This window comes from Tamandua tetradactyla, chromosome 19 (genome assembly GCF_023851605.1).
Source record: "Tamandua tetradactyla isolate mTamTet1 chromosome 19, mTamTet1.pri, whole genome shotgun sequence".
In the NCBI taxonomy this organism is placed as follows: Eukaryota; Metazoa; Chordata; class Mammalia; order Pilosa; family Myrmecophagidae; genus Tamandua; species Tamandua tetradactyla.
In genome coordinates, this window is record NC_135345.1 from 1,751,772 (window position 1) to 1,767,672 (window position 15,901).

At 68.6% G+C, this 15,901-nt stretch overlaps 2 protein-coding genes across 5 annotated transcripts; both read left to right on the forward strand.

Moving 5' to 3' along the window:
* The first annotated feature begins 2,104 nt into the window (after positions 1-2,104).
* NICOL1 (NELL2 interacting cell ontogeny regulator 1) lies at positions 2,105-5,987 on the forward strand. Of its 4 annotated transcripts, none has more exons than XM_077136229.1 (5): positions 2,686-2,841; positions 4,188-4,334; positions 4,450-4,615; positions 4,850-4,938; positions 5,881-5,987. In XM_077136229.1, the coding sequence occupies exons 1-5, from the start codon at positions 2,779-2,781 to the stop codon at positions 5,944-5,946; spliced, it is 531 nt and encodes a 176-aa protein (XP_076992344.1). In that variant the 5' UTR covers positions 2,686-2,778; the 3' UTR covers positions 5,947-5,987. The 4 variants fall into 4 exon arrangements, with proteins under 4 accessions (XP_076992347.1, XP_076992344.1, XP_076992346.1 ...); XM_077136230.1 differs by having other exon boundaries at positions 2,744-2,841; positions 3,992-4,334; XM_077136232.1 differs by lacking the exons at positions 2,686-2,841; positions 4,188-4,334 and adding an exon at positions 2,105-2,454.
* A 4,965-nt stretch (positions 5,988-10,952) lies between these two features.
* Positions 10,953-15,420, forward strand: NAT8L (N-acetyltransferase 8 like). The gene is made up of 3 exons (XM_077136228.1): positions 10,953-11,319; positions 12,283-12,447; positions 15,053-15,420. The coding sequence occupies exons 1-3, from the start codon at positions 10,953-10,955 to the stop codon at positions 15,418-15,420; spliced, it is 900 nt and encodes a 299-aa protein (XP_076992343.1).
* Positions 15,421-15,901: the final 481 nt, after the last annotated feature.

Here is a 15,901-nt window from a genome sequence, read left to right on the forward strand (position 1 = left end):
GGTTCCAGGATAGCTGCGGCTGTTCTGAAAAGGAAGAGCAGGGCAGGAGGGTTTCAGTCGGGAGCAGGCAGGTCGCTGAGCGTGGGAAGTCGAATTTCCAGGGCTGGGGCAAGGCCGGAGAGCGGAGCGGCCCGAATGGGCTCCAGGTCCCTTTTGGGAGTGATGAAAACATTCCCGGGTTAGATGCAGTGACCTTGAACACTTTGTGAATATACTTAAAAGCACCGAGTTGAACACCGTAAAAGGAATTACATATCAGTAAAACACACAGCAGTCAAGAGGAGCAGATTTTTGCTACATGCACAACTGGATGAGTCTCAAAATAATTACACTGCCCGACAGAAGACGGAACCTTTATATAAAATGGTGGAAAATGCAAACTGACCTCTAGTCCCTGTTATGTGGGGAGGGGGATGCAGCAAGGGGCAGGAGGCCGGGGCCTCTAAAGGGCACGAAGAGACTGGGGAGATGTGGGTGACACTGACTGTGGGGTGTCCTCCCCAGGTGTCAAGGCCTGTCACTCTGCACACTTTTCATGTGTGTTCATTGTATGCAGCTGTGCCTTAGACCTGTGAAATGGTGTACAAAGAAATGTAACAACTTCACCTTCCTAATAAAAATACAGTTCCTTGAAACTGTTGAGCTGTGTTCTAGTAGCCTTAATTCTTGAAGATGATTGTATGACAACACACTTTTACAATGTGATCGTGTGATTGTGAAAACCTTGTGTCTCATGCTCCTTTTATCCAGCATATGAACAGATGACTAAAAATGTGAATACAAATAAGTAATAGGGGGAGATAAGGGGTAAGAATTGGGTAGATGGAAATACTGTGGTTCAATGAGAGGGAAGGATACAGAGTATGGGATGTATGAGTTTTTTCTGTTTATTTTTCTGGGGGGATACAAATGTTTTAAAAATTGCTCATGGTGATGAATACACAACTATGTGATGACATCCTGAGCTATTGATTGTACACCATATTGGACTGTATGTGTGTGAAGATTTGTCAGTAAAAGTATTTTTAAAAAATACAGGTCCTTTGGGTACTTTTTCTAGGACACTTTTACTCCATTTTTCCCTTTTTGATCTATATGTTGTCATGTGTTTTAATTCTTTTTCTCAATGCCAGGAGAAATTAAGTTATGATTGTTTAGTGTACTCACTGCCCCTACCCCTTCATCTCCGTCACCTGATGTCCCTCTGGCTTTGTCCCCCTGTTTATTCTTACCCGTTGTGTCCTCCATCTGGGATCCCTTTATCTCAGCCAGAAGTGCATCTTTTTGAATTTCCTCGGTGGGGATCTGGTGACAGCTTTAAGTCTCTGAACATCCTCATTTTGCCCTTGTGTGTGTGTGTGTGTGTGTGTGTGTAAACTTTAAAAAAAACCAAGGCGCACAAAATGACATCCCATGGACCGTCTCCCACCCCAGGGCTGAGCTGGGACAGGGACCGAGCTCAGTGGCCGAGGGAGCTGTGCGGGCCTCAGAGTCCTGCCTGTTGAGATGGCGCAGCGGCCCCGGCCCAGAGCCTGCAGCTTCCCTGTGGGGGTAGGGGCAGCTGGACCCTCTGCTGGTTCGGCGTCCTGCTGGGTCCCCCTGGGTCAGCTTTGGGGCCTGGCTGGGGAATTCCCAGGATCCACTCTCTTCCCCTCTCCCAGCCGAGCCCAGGGCTGAAGGGGATGCGTCTCCAGGAGAAAATGTGCCCGAAGCTGAACCTTTAAAAACTCCAATTCGGGCCAGAGAAACGTGAGAAATAAAGATCCTGGGCTGACAGGGAAAAGGGAGTACACCTTACACACAGAAGCGTGCACCCCTGACTAGGCACGGTGGAGCTTCCCAAGTAGCCCCGCCGCAAGTCCAGCCCTGTCCCAGAGGGGGGCGGGGGAGCGGGGTGTGAGGGGAGGGGGAGGGGCGCAAGGCCCTGCAGGGTGAGGGGGCGGGGCCTGGCTGGTTGCGTGGGCACGTGTCCCAGGCAGCTCGTTCCAAGGTCCTGGGGCAGAGGCGTGGCCCGGGCGGGCGCAGGCTGGGGGCTGGAGGTGGGGGCTGATGGGCAGGGCCCCCTCCTTTGAGTTCACTTGTCACTCTGGGGGTGATGTGGGAACCGGGCGTCAGCGAGGAAGTGCCCTGAGTCCAGGGAGGAGACGGCTCCTTGAGCAGGCCGCAGGGAGCGCGGATGAAGGGGCTCCAGGGGCCCCCGCGACCGTGCGCGCCTCCGAGCACCCCTGAGTCCCGGTCACCCCCACCGCAGCTGGGCACCTTGTCGCTCCCAGGCGCTTCCCGGCACCGGTGCCAGCGGTGAGGCCGGGGAAGCCTTTGGGTTTGGGGGAAGATGTAGTTGGGAGTTCCGCTTTGGACACGCCCGCTTTGGGGAGTCTTTTTTCCGCTGGGCGGAGATGTCCAGTTGGGGTGACAGGCCCGGGCTGCAGACGAACTTACAGTTCTCACCGCGAGGTGCCCACAGGCGGGTTCCACGCCGCAGGCGGGTGTGGGTGGCGACGAGGCCGCGGGCCTGGGGCGAAGGGCAGAGGTGGTGGGCGCAGGAGGGCGGCAGGGCCCGGCAGGGAACCAGGGGTCACGTCGGGGGAGGCCTGAGGACCCGGGCGCGGCTCGGGGCGTTGGGGGGGGGGGGGCGGCAGGAGGCCCAGGCCTTCCGGGGTGGCGTAAGGAGAAAGGGGAGGAACGGGACGACGAGGAGGGCGTGGGAAGGTGGTTTTGTGTGTACAGAAGGAAATTCCACCCCGCCTGGCTGCTGAAAAGACGCCTCCGGTGGAGCAGATGGAGGAGAGGAGGCGGCCGGCCCAGGGCACCGGAGCCCGGGAGGCGCCTGGGAGCAACAAGGTGCCCAGCTGCGGTGGGGGTGGTCCGGGACTCAGGGGAGGTCGGAGGGGGCGCAAGGTCGCGGCAGGGGCGGGAGGGCACGGGGGCAGCGGAGAAGGCGCGGGAAGAGGGGTCGAGGCGCGCAGGGCGGGAGGTGCGGCTGGAAGGCCCAGGATCCGAGAGCGGGGAGCCCAAGGGGGGTGGGCGCGGGCGGGGAGCTGGTCTGACCGCCCGAGACCTGGCTCGACCCTCGCTCCTGGGGAGGGTGGTGCCCCCTCCCTCGGGAGGCTGCTTCTTGGCGACCCCCGCGCCCGTCCCGCACGGCTCCGGAGAGAGCAGAGCGCGGCCCCGCACGCGTCCGAGAACCGGGCCCGCCGTCCCTCCTCCCAGGCTCTGTCCCCAGCACCCTCCACCTCGGCCCCCACCCGACCTCGGGGCAGCCAACCCGCGTCCAGCCAGGACCCGCGACCCTGACTACGGGAGGAGGAGTGCCAGGGGGCGACGTGTCCCTTCCCGCGTCAGGGGGACAGGCGGCCCGACGGCCGAGGGGAAGAGGGCTGAGGGGTCGAGGCGGCGGGGGGGGGGGGGGCGCCAGAGACGGCGGGGGGGGGGGCGCGCCAGAGACGGCGGGAGGGCGGTTGAGGCCGCGGAGGGGCCGCCGTCCACCCGGCAGGGGCCCTGGCTGGAAGGAGGGATGGGCTGCTGGTGGGGAGGACCCGGGCAGGTCTGGGACGCGGCCCAGGGCGCCTTCCCTGGAGCTCTCCGTTTCGATGGGCGGCTGGGCCTGGCTCCGACGGCAGTGGGGCGCTTCCCTCCCCGAGGGCACCCCGCCGGACGCCCGCAGCGCGGGGAGCTGTCGGCTCCAGGAGGGTTGCTGGACTGGGGGCGGCGCCGGGTGGCCGTGGGGAGGACGCTTGGGAGGGAGCGACCGGGAGAGACCGGCGGGCCTGTGGCCTCCACCCCGCCACACGCCCGAGGGTCAGGGAAGAGGCCGGGCCGGGGGCAAGGACTCGGGGCGATGGGCCCCACGAGGCCACAGACCTGGGCCGCCCCGGGTCCCGATTTCCGGGCTGCAGTCCGACTCTAGACCCGATCTAGGGGCCCGGGGGGCGCGGGCCGCGGTTCGCGTTCACCCACTCGGGCCGCCCCGTGCGCCTCGGCCCCTCCTTAGGATCCGCCCCAGGGACACCGGAGCCACGGACCCTGAGCTCCCTCCGCGTGGCTCTGGCTGGCGACGCGCTCGGTGGTCCGCCCAGACTCCGCCTCCTCCAGGCAGCTCTTCCGGTTCCACCCCGTGGGCCCCGGCATCCCCGAGGCAGGGCTGGGCCCGCGGGGGGCGCGCAGCCAGTGCTGTCCCTTTAAAGCAGCGCCCGCGTCCTCTCGGGGTTTCCATGACGACGACGTCGGCTGGGGGACCCGGGCGGGGTCGCGCCGCGGCGCATGCGGGATGCGCCGCGGACGTAGGTCGTCTTCCCGAGTCGCCGGCGCTGCCTGTCGCGGGGTCTCTGAGCGCGGTAAGGGCGGGGGGCGCGGGCGCGGGGGCTTCGCGGGGGCGGGCGTCGGGCCCCGCTGGCCGGGCCGGGAGTGACGGGCAGCGGGCGGGGCTGAGCGCGCTCCCCGTTGTTGCAGGGCGGCCCCGGGCTCCTCGGCTCGGCCATGGCCCTCCCGCCGCCGCGCAGGTCGCTGATGTCGCCGCCGCCGCCGCCGCCGCTGCTGCTGCTGCTGCTCGGCCTCGCGCTGCTGGGCGCCCGGGCCCGCGCCGAGCCCGCCGCCGGGAGCGCCGTCCCAGCGCAGAGTAGGTGCCGCGTGCGCCCGGCCGGGGGCTCGGGGCCGAGGGTGCGTGCCGGGAGGCGCGGGAGGCGCGCGGCGCCTTTGTTCCCAGGAGCGGGACCCCAGCTCCTACCCCTGCTCGCAGCCCGAGCTCCCGGGCCCGCCGCTTCGGGGCTGGGGTGGGGGCCCGGGAGGGCCCGGGTGGGGTGGGCGGGAACACCGACGCCCCCGTGTCTGCCCCGGACCGCGCCCCCCGCAGGCCGCCCGTGCGTCGACTGCCACGCCTTCGAGTTCATGCAGCGCGCGCTGCAGGACCTGCGGAAGACCGCCTCCAGCCTGGACGCGCGGGTGAGCGCCGGGCCGCGGGGGCGCGAGCGCGGGGCAGGGCTCCCCACCCTTCTCGGGCTCAGCGTCTGTGACCCTCCGGTTCCAGGGCTTACCCATCAGCTGCCCTTGCCGGGTTTGCTCTGGGCGTGGGGAGTGCAGCAGTGATTGGCTGTCCAGTCCCCCAGCCCAGTCCTCACTGGGTAGCTTTCCCTGTGACCCCATCCCTGTGGCTAGGGGACCCTGCGGGAGGACCACCAGCCCCAAGCTTGGACGCCCCGATGGGGCAGTGTGGCCCCGGAGGCCGAGGAGAAATTGAAGTCGAGAAATAGCTGTCCCCTTTCTCGGGGCTCTGGGAAGGAGGAGGCTGGGAAGGGACAGGGAGCTGAGCCCCGGTGCCCTGGCAGGGGCCCAGGACCACAGACCAAAGGGAGCTGGGCAGGGGCTAGGGTGCAGGGCGACTAGGGGTTTCAGGCCCTAGAACCCTTGATGAGCAGCCACCGGTTCAGCCAGGCCTGTTTCACTTAGGGCAAGTGGGGACTCTGTCCCAGGAAGGGGAGGGGACGGGACTGGAGTGGAAAAGAAGGGAGACCCCACCTCCCCCCAGCCTGCTCCCCTGCTCTGGCCAATTCCAGAGGGTCCAGAAACAGGCCCTAGGGTGGAGGGCCAGAGGCTGCACCTGCCCGCGGTGGGAGGACGAGTCCCTGAGGGGGTGCCTGAGCACAGAGAAGGCAGGGATGAGCCCCCAGGTGTAGGGAGCTGCACACGGACAAGGATGGGAGGCAGGGCTGGGTGCAGAGGGTCTGGTGGGGGCATGGGGAGGCACAGGGGCAGGGGGGGATGTGCATGAGGCCAGGGAGGCATGGGGTTAAGGGGCAAGTGGAGATCAGCCTGCCTTGGGGAGCAGGAGAATTGGGGTGCCCAGGGGTGCTGGTAGGGCCCTCACGGCTTGTTGTTGCTTTGCAGACGGAGACCCTCCTGCTGCAGGCAGAGCGCCGGGCCCTGTGCGCCTGCTGGCCTGCCGGGCGCTGAGCCCCCTGGGGCCCCCGCCTCAATAAATATGGCCCAGCCCACCTCTGCGTCCTGTCTCCCTGCTCTGGCCATGCGGCAGCCCTGGTTGGGTCCTTTCTGGGCCTCAGTTTCCCCAGCAGTCCCCTCAGGCTGGGGCCCGTGGCATGTGGAGGCAGATGGCGCCTGCACAGCCACCCACTGGCTTCGGGCCTGGCCTTGGCAAGTCCAGCTCCTGCCTCGGTGCTGGGGGTACAGGGGTGTGGGGGCGCTGGAGAAGCTGGCCCTGAGCCCACTCTTTCGCACAGGGTAGGGCGTCACATTCCGCGAGTCCCCCGAATGTAGGAGGAGGGAGGTCGTGCTGGTGGTCCCTGCTATGGCAGGGGGCTGGCAAGGAGCAGACCCTGGCAGGAGTCGGGCCTGCGTGACTGGGAGGGAAGGCTGACCCCCTGGGGCTTCTCTGTCAGCCTTGGGTGCTGGAGGGAGGCCCAGGGGCCAGTGGGCACGTCCCTTCCGGCCTCCCACAGCTCCAACCCTGGGGCTGCATGTCCCACCCTTGGCCCCTGTATCAGGCCATGCCCGCTCCATGTGGTGTGCACAGCACACAAACCCTGCCTCAGCAAGCCACCCCACTCTCCCACCCTCCCATCCTCCCTTCCTGCCCTAAAAGTTTCTCCAGGTGAGACTGCAGCCTTCCCCCAAAGTCCTGCAAGCTCCTGGTCAGAACCACATCCGGGTTGGGGGCTGCCCACCAGTGGCCGCCCCCCAACCCGGCACCCCCTCAGCCTGATGCCCCCCCCCCGCCTTCTCGGGTCGTCACCTGGACACTCCCTGTCCACCTCCCAGGGGGACACCAAGGTCTTAGCTCCCAGGTCCCCTCTGCCCACTCTGTTGTGTCATTATTTTTATAGCTCCTGCTGGAAACCTCTGTAACACATGACAGACAGACACACAGACAGGTGGTAGATACACAGACACCCCCAGACATCTATATTTATATTTACGTCCCTAATGCGTGTTTTGTGAGCTCAGCTGCGTCTGTCCTGCCCTTCGCCCACTGGCTTTCCAACCAGAGACTGTGCAGTCTTCGGTGCCTTCGTGCCTGGAAGGGACTGGAAAGGACTGGAAGGGCATGGAAGCACCTGGAAGGAGAGCTCAGCCACCACGGGGAGACAGTCAGATGTGGGGTACTGAGGAGTCTGAAGAACTGAAGCAACCAGAGAGAGCCTGAAGGGGGTGGGGTGGGAGGTCCCAGGGCCCTGGCAGGCCTCTGCCCAGTGGGTCCCTGTGCCTGGGCGTGAGCTGGGTGAGGGGCAGCGGCTGGGCTGGGTGAGGGGCAGGGGCAGTGCTGGCGCCCATCAGCTGGCCTTGGCCCGTGGCTGTGCCGAGCTGCAAGGGAGACGGGAACGGGGCCTTTATTCTACGCTCAGGTCGCGGGGTTTCGCAGATGTGCAGGTTGGCACAGTGCTGGCTGGTGTCAGTACGCGCCATGCAGTGAACGGGGCACACTCATACCAAACATGATTTGTGTACCTGCTGGTGCAGTGTGACTGGATGTCGTGTATTTTAGTGCCATCTCTCCTGGGCAGCCGTGAGCCCTAACTGACTGGAGGTTCTGCTGCTGTAGAAGACGGGATGGTGGAGGGTGCGTGTGCTAGGACACCCCATCTCTGGAGGTGCCCTTTGGGATGAAGGGGGGGGGCGTGGGCCCAGGTGGACAGCCCCGAGACCCTGTGTCCGCTCTCCAGGCTGCAGGGCAGTGGGAGGGCTGGGAGCCTCGGGGGCACCCGCTGGGTGTGGAGCTGGAGGGATGCAGCGTGATGGCTGGCGGCCCAGGAAGCTACTGGTGCTGGGGGGGCCAAATCGAGGCCACAAGTGGGGTTCGGGGTGCTCGAAAGCGGGGCCGCAGCATCCGGTTGGGGGTGGGGGGCGGTCCAGAGGAAGAAGAGCTGGGGGGGTGAGGTTGGGAGGTCGGGGGCTTGGGACCTGTCCCAAGTCCTGAGCAGAGGGGTCCTGGGGCAGCTGGAGAGAAAAGTCTGGAAGGGGGGCTGGGGAGAGGAGGTGGGGGCAGCAGCGCTGGCACTGGGCGGAGGGGTGGCTCCGCCGTACTGAGTGGGCAGAGAGGGGAGGGGGAGACTGGGGGTGAGCCCCCCCACATAGGGCACCGGCCTCGGAAAGGAGAGTCAGTGTGTCACATGCTGCCGAGGCCCAGCAGGGAGCGAGGCTGACCACTGGACTCGGTAGCTCTTGGCCTTGGTGACCCTGGCAGGAACAGGCAGGGGTAGGAGGGACGGTGGCATTCCCAAGAGGATAGAGGGGTGCGGTGGGGGCGCAGGTGTAGACGGCTCCCGCAGGGTCAGTGAGGTCAGAGCCAGCGGCGGTCACACGCTGTCCTGCTCTTCCACTGGTACACTCCTTAAGAAACTGGCCCGACTGTTGTCACTGTAATTCGTGGCCCAGCCAAGCCGGAGCTGGTCTGTTAGCTTCCCAGTGCAGTTTTTGTGTTCCCTGGACTTTGAGCTCCCTCCATTTCTCCCCAGTGCTGTCTGCCTGTGTCCAACCCCCCACCCCCACCAGGTCCCCTACCCTCCTGCTCCCCGTGGGCACGCGTTCCCTGTGCCCATCACACCTTCTGTCTCTGTTCTAGCCAGAGTTTCGGCTCCTGTCCCTTACTTTTTGGCTTTTATCCTAGTTTTGCTGCTGCATGTTTTCAAGAAGCCTCCTAATAAAAGAGTGTGTGGGAAGTCAACTTTCTGACTCGGCCTGTCTGAAACGCTCTCTGTGGGCACGGGAGCCAAGGGGCAGCCCTCCCACCTCAGGGCCTTTGCACCTGCTGTGTCCTGCTCGCCCAGGGCCCCGTCTGTTCCTGGCAGCACCTCGTCCCTTATTTCCTTCACACCCTCGGGAGGCTCCTGGCCTCCCCACAGGGTGGGAGCGCCCCAGGAGGCAGATGCTCTGTTCTTTTCAGGTGACCTGGGAGGGAGTTCACAGGCTCCCCGGTGAATGCAAGGGCAGGTGGGGAGGTGGGCCCCAGTCCAGACCCCACCCCCGCTCACCCCCATCCCCCCCTCCCCTCTACCCCCAACCCTCACCTACCTGTCCTTCCCGCTTCTGCCTGCCCTGTGGCCCACAGCGCTGCTCACCCCCCTACCCCATGGCTGGCGGGGACACCCGGTCACAGAGCAGAAGCCCTGAGGCTCAGCGGGCTCTGGGGCTGCCCTGTGACCCCCGCAGGTCTGGGGGCCCAGCCGACCCTGCCCCAGCAGTATCCAAAACTTTGCCCTCTGCCTGAGGGGTGCTCCCCCCCATGTGCCAGCCTGGTCCTGGCACTGTTCGCTTCTCTAGGCCAGGGAGGCTGGAGCATGAGGGATGGGCAGGCTATCCTGCCACGGGGGGGGGGGGGGGGTGTCACACGGACACTGGGACTTCGAGGGACCATCTGATGCCCGGTCCCTGCCCCTCTGGCCCTGGGCCTGGCTGGGGTGTGTGGATGGGGGCAGAGGAGGGGCAGCCTGAGGTGGGTGACCTAAGGCCATGGGGCCTGCCCAGCCCCTGGGGTCTGCCCCCCTTCCCTGGCCCCCACTCTTCAGTGTCCCACAGGCTGCCCTGGGTTGGCGTCGTGGGCTTCCCCACCTCCAGCTGCACTCACCGCCATCAACCCCGGTGCCGTGCCCTGTGCTGGGACACTAGTCCCGGGCAGGGGTGCAGGGGCGTGGAAAACATCCGTGAGTTTCTCTGAGATTTCCGGAGATTCCATCTCTTTCCTGAAAGGTGGCACCTCCGCGCTTCAGACGTGCCCTGGCGACTGGGAACTGCGTGTGTGCGCGCGCGCGCGTGCGTGCTTGTGTATGTGTGTGCATGCCCGGCTGCGCCCCCTCCCCGGGGCCCTCACGCTAGGACAGGACCCCTTAGCCTCTGGTTCCGCGGCGCGATCCCGCGGGCGCCACCGCACAGCAGGGCGGGCTGAGGTCTTCCAGGCTGGGACCCTGGGCCTCGTGCCGCCTGCGGGGCTCACGCTTCGGGCACGCGGGGTGACGCGCCGAGCGCGGGGCACCGAGCCGCAGGGAGCTGGAATCTCCAAGTGCAGGGCCGGAGGCGCTGCTCTCTCCGAGCGCGGACGCCGTTGTGGGGCGGGGTGTGCGGCCCCCTTTCCCTGTCCCTGCCCGGCCCGCTCGCCGTGTCCGGGGCACCCCCGCGCCCGCCCCGCGAGCACCTGCACCGAGGCCGTGGGGCGCATGCGCGGGCGCGGAGGGCGGGGGCCGGGCCGGGAGGGGTCCTGCGGGCCCCGCACCCCCGCGGGGAACGGATGTGCGGGGACGGGGGGGGGGCGGCGCCGGGCTGCGGGCGGCCCAGACCTCGGACCCTGAGGGTTCCCCCCTCCCGCCTGCGCGGCCTGGCTGCGGGGTCCCGGGCGCCCCCTCCCCCGGGCCGGCGCCGCGTGCAGACAAAGGGGGCGGGAGAGGCGCGGGAGCTGCTTGCGTGGCCGCGCCGCCGCGGGGCGGAGGAGGGGGCCGGGGCCGGGCAGGAGGCGCCCAACCCGCTCCCGCTGGCCTTCGGGGTCTACGCGGAGCCGACACCGCCCCCGACTTGGAGCGCCCCCCACCCACGGCCCCGGAGCCCCGCCCCGCCCCGCCGCGCGCCCGGGCCCAGCCTCGCCATCACCATCGCCGCCGTCCCCGCCCGAGCGCGCCCAGCTCGCCGGTGCCCGGGCCGCCGCCAGCGCCCAAGTGTGCCATCGGCGGGCGGCGCGCGGAGGCGGCGGCCCCCGCCCCCCCCGGATCACATGGTGACCCTCGGCAGCCAATGCAGTGGACGCTAGGACCCTGCGGGACCCCGGGTGCCGAGATTGCACCGGCTCCGCTGCATTATAAATCCTTCTCCAAAATGCGGCGCAGCTCCCCGCGCGCCCCGGCCGCCCGCCGCCTCCGCCCCGCGCCCTGAGCCCCGCAGCCGCCCGCCGTCGGGAGGCGCCGCGCCCTCGCCCCGGCCGGGCCGTGCCTTCTCCGCGCTGCGCCTCCCGGCCGGCTTGCATGCGGTGCGGGCCGCCCGACATGGTCTGCGAGACGAAGATCGTGGCCGCCGACGACCATGAGGCGCTGCCGGGGGCCCCGAAGGACGCGCGGCGCGGCCCCAACGCCGCCATGTGGCCCCCGCTGCCCGCCGCGCCCGGGCCCGCCGCCCCCGGCGCCCCGCCGCCCGCCGCCCAGCCCCGCGGCAGCCCGGCCGGCGCGGGGGGTGCGGGGGGCCGCGGCGTGTGCATTCGCGAGTTCCGCGCGGCCGAGCAGGAGGAGGCGCGCCGCATCTTCTACGACGGCATCATGGAGCGCATCCCCAACACGGCCTTCCGCGGCCTGCGGCAGCACCCGCGCACGCAGCTGCTCTACGCCCTTCTGGCCGGTCAGTGCGCGGGCCCCGGCGCGGGACGCGGGGCTGCGGGCTGCGGGGCCTCCGGGCCCGGCCGGCACGGCGCCGCCCGCCTGCCGCAGTCCGGCCCGCGCGGGGCCCTGGGCACGAGCGAGCGCGGCGGGCCCCCTGGGGACGGCCTCCCGGGGCCGCCCGCACCCCCGATTCCGAGCCTGGAGGGTCAGCGCTGACCCGCAGACGCTCTGCCGCCAGCACCCCGCACCCGCGGCCTCCGAGCGCCGAGGCCGGGAGTCCCGCACTCCCGCGCCGGACCCGGGCCGCGGCGGGGCGGTGGGGATGAGCGGGAGCCGCGCGGGGTGCCCCGCGTAGGGGCGGGTGACGGGGCAGGGAGCGCCCGCCGCTGAGGCTCGGCGCGCGATGCGGGGAAACTATATATAACGCGCGGGGCGGGGGAGGCTCTTTTGCGGGGGGGGGGAGTCCGCCGGCGGCCCAGGCTGCGGGGGGTGGGGTGGGGGGCGCGCCGGCGAGGCCGCGCGGGGGCCGGGGGCGGACGAGGGGCTGCCGGCCGATCCCCGTGCAGGGCGGCCCTGCCGCGTCTGGGCGCCCCTCCTCGGGCCGAGAGCCGGGGAGCCTCCTTCCACCTTCCGGACCAGCCGCTGCCGGCGGTGGCGACTCCGCCAAGGTCACGCCGCACAGGCCGCTCGTCCCCGCGCGCCGCCCCCACCTCCGCAGCCTAAGTGCGGCGCTCGGCCTTCTCGGGCCCCGCGTGCCAGCGGCTGGGGGGTGGTCCCCAGTCCCGGCCGGGAAGAAGGTGGGAGCCGGCCCGCAGCCGGGCTGGGACCCCGGGCTGCGCTCCCGAGGGGGCGCGCGGGCGGTGGAAAGTTTGGAGAAGAGGGAGCGGCCGCGGGACAGCCGGACCCCCCCCCCCCGGTGCCCCCCGGCCCGTAGCGCAGGTGGCCGCGCCGTGCTGACGCCCGCGTCCGCGTCTCCCCGCAGCGCTGTGCTTCGCCGCCACGCGCTCCCTGCTGCTGACGGGCCTGGCGGCGGCCGCGCTGCTTGCGCTGCGCTACTACTACAGCCGCAAGGTGGTCCTGGCCTACCTGGACTGCGCGCTGCACTCGGACATGGCCGACATCGAGCGCTACTACATGAAGCCGCCCGGTGAGCCGCGTCAGCCTGCGGGCCCGGCCCTCCCGCCCCCCGGGGTGCTGCCACGGGTTGGGGCGCGGAGGGTGGGGCGGGGAAGGCCGCTGGGGTCCCGCTGGTGGACCCCGGGGCAGCGGGACCGGCAAATCCTGGAGCTTCGGGGCCTGTGTGGTGTTGGGGGGGGGGGGCAGAGCACCCGGGGAACCTTGCCCTGCGCCCGCAGTCAAGGGTAGGGGATAGGACAGGGGGCTGGAGGGGTGCCCGACCCGCCCGGGTGCTGAGAAAGGGCCTGGCAGGAGGCAGAAGGTGGGGGCTCTCTGGTGAGTGTGGGGAGACCCGGGAACGTGAGGGCAGCAGGGCGGGCTCCGGGCACCTCTCCTCTGCAAAGCTGCCCCCTGGTCCTGCATGCTGACCCGTCCTGGGGGCTGGTCCTGACCCTGTCTGGGTCCCACCCAGCTGGTTCCCAGTGTTGGTCTTTCTAGACCCTTCCCCAATCCCAGAGGACCTGATCCAACTCACGGAAGCTCCAGCTTCAGGCCCCTCTGTTGGGGAGGGGAAGGAGGGGAACTGTGAGCCCAGGCGGGGAGCAGAGGGGGACATGGGAAGAGGACAGAGTATAGGGAGCAGAGGGGATGTGGCTGGGGACCCTGCCCTGGGTGGCCCCGTCTCCCTGGTGGTGAGGTGGGGTGGGCCTTGCATACCCCTCTTGGGACTTCTGGTGCCCCTGCAGGCAGGTCCCATGGGGGAGGAGATGTGGGGACAGGGGCTCCCGGGGCCATGCTGATTGTGCCCACGGAGGCCAGGCATGCCCAGGCCACAGGGTGCTGGGGTAGGAGAACACCAGGGCTGCCCCGACCTGTGGTCTGGGTGGGTGAGCACGGTGTGTGGGCTGAGATCCCCTGGGTGGCGGGCAACCAACTGGTGGTGGGGAGGGGCACTGGGTCCCCCTTGGAGGGGGTCTTGAGTGGGGGGGGGGGCACAAGGCCTGGCTGAGGCAGCTTCTGGGCAGGAGTCCCTGCAGACCAATGCCAGAGGGCCCACCCGTGGCTGCTGGGACAGGGGGTGGCTCTCCTGGGGACCCTCGGGCCGAGTGGGGTGCAGGGGACCGGCCTGCATTGGCTCTCTTCTGCCTGTGGGGGAAGGGTGGGCAGTTGGGGTGCAGTGGATGTCAGCACCTGCTCCCCTTAGCCACCCCTGTACTGGGGGCCCGTGTGAAAGCCGTGGGGCACCCACCTCAGAGATTGTGGGGAACAGGAGTGCTGCCCTGTGGGGTTCAATGCCTCACACAGGGGAGATGTGGGGGTACCTTCTGGGCAGGAACAGAGGCAGGGGCCTTGGGGAACAGCAGGGGGCTGTGGGTGGGGGCTGGTGAGGCCCGAGCCCTGTCCTGAGCTCCCTCATGGGCCCGTCTGCATGGGCTTGGAGAGGCCCCTCAGGCAGCCTCCAAAGGGGTGCCCACCCCAGCCTGGTCCCTGCTCCTGAAACCCCGCAGCCTTCTGGAGGACCCTGGTGACCCTCGGCCCATTTTTACCAGGGTGGCCAGGCCTTCCCTGGGTCCCATCCCTCCCTGGGCTCCGTACCCCCCTTTGTCTCACTCTGTCCCTGCCAGCATGGGACAGTGATTGGGCCAGACTGGGGGTGGAGCTGCTGGTATGCCTGGCGGGCACACTGCCTAGGAGAGGCTGGGGTCAGCTGGTATGCGGAGGTGCCCGTGCTGCCCGTCCTGGGGAGCCGCCTGCATTTCCGAAGTCCCTCCACGCAGACTCCCTGATGCATTGGGATCTTGGCCGGGCCCAGAGGGGAGGGAAGGTCACAGGACCAGCGACCCTCCGGGCAACCCCTACCCCCTCAACCACCCTGCCCTGAGGTCAGCCTGCCTGTGTCCCCCGCCCCAGCGTGCCCCCCCAGGGTCACCCAGCCCCTGCAGGACTTGTCCAGCTGTGCCGCAGGCCCTGCCGCTCTGGCCCTGATGGGTATGTGTAGACGGGCTTGTGCGTCTCAGGGTGGCTGGGGGTCCAGGTGAGGTGAGCGAGTCACCCATGGCTGCAGGTGCTTGGGGGAGGCCAGGCTGGGGGTTGGGGTACACTCGGCCAAGGGCTGCCCAGCCTTTGGTCCCTGGGGCTGTGAGGCTGGCCTTAGGTCACCATCCTGCCCTGGGCAGTGCAGCTGGGAGCGGAGGAAGTCCTGGCTGTGGTGCCATGGTGGGTCCTGGCAGAAACTGGCATTGCAGGACCAGACCCTGGCCAGCCTGGGCCCCTGGGGCCCCAAAGGAGCCTTTAGATGCATTATGGCATTGCCTGGTATGGGCAGGGCTTCAGTTTCAGTGATGAAGTAGCCAGGTTCTGAGTGGCTCAGGAAAGAAAGCCCTAGCACCTGGGGCTTCTTGTCATGCTCCCAGCAGGAACGGCTGGGCCGGGCAGGTTCTTACCAGGGAGGCAGATCTCCAGGTGCCTCCTGGATGGGTGGGGGGCTGAGCTGCCTCCTCCACCAGCTGCAGCCCTGGATTGTGGGGTCTCAGTCGTGGGAGCCAGTCTTGCCAGGCCGGGGTGGGTCCCGGGGGCCGGGGGTGGGGGCGCTGCGAGGCTTTGGGGCTCCCCCCTAACCGCCCCCTTCTCTGCAGGCTCCTGCTTCTGGGTGGCTGTGCTGGACGGCCACGTGGTGGGCATCGTGGCGGCGCGAGGCCGCGCGGAGGACAACACGGTGGAGTTGCTGCGCATGTCGGTGGACTCGCGCTTCCGCGGCAAGGGCATCGCCAAGGCGCTGGGCCGCAAGGTGCTGGAGTTCGCCCTGTTGCACGACTACGCGGCGGTGGTGCTGGGCACGACGGCCGTGAAGGTGGCCGCCCACAAGCTCTACGAGTCGCTGGGCTTCAGACACATGGGCGCCAGTGACCGCTACGTGCTGCCCGGCATGACCCTCTCGCTGGCCGAGCGCCTCTTCTTCCAGGTCCGCTACCACCGCTACCGCCTGCAGCTGCGCGAGGAGTGACGCCGCCCGCCGCCCGCCGCGGACACGGGCCCTGGCGCTGCGTGTTGGGTTCTTCCTTTTCGACGCCTGCCACTCGGCTGTCCGGCCGGCTCTCCGGGGCGCGGGGCCGCTGCTCGCGCTGGGCTCTCGGGGGGACCCCGTGGGCGGCCGCGGAGCCGCCCCTTCCCCCACCCCAGGAGTGACCGGCGGGCCCCGTCCGCCCTGGCGCCGCCGGAAGATGCTTCTCGGGGCTGCCGCCCTCCGGGGAAGGGGCTGCGGGCCGGGCGCCGCCTCCCACGCGCAGGACCTCCGCCATGGGACCCCCTGGGCGCCCATCGGGCCGTGACTCTGGCCTGGCCGGCCGGCTGGATCAGGGGTCCCGGGGGGCGCGGCCGCGGGCCCCGCTTTGCTCCGTGCATGCCGAGGAAGAGCCTGCCCAGCATGCCGCGTGCCCGCCGCCGCCCGCCCGGGACCCCAGCACCTCGGCTGGCGAGCGCCCCTG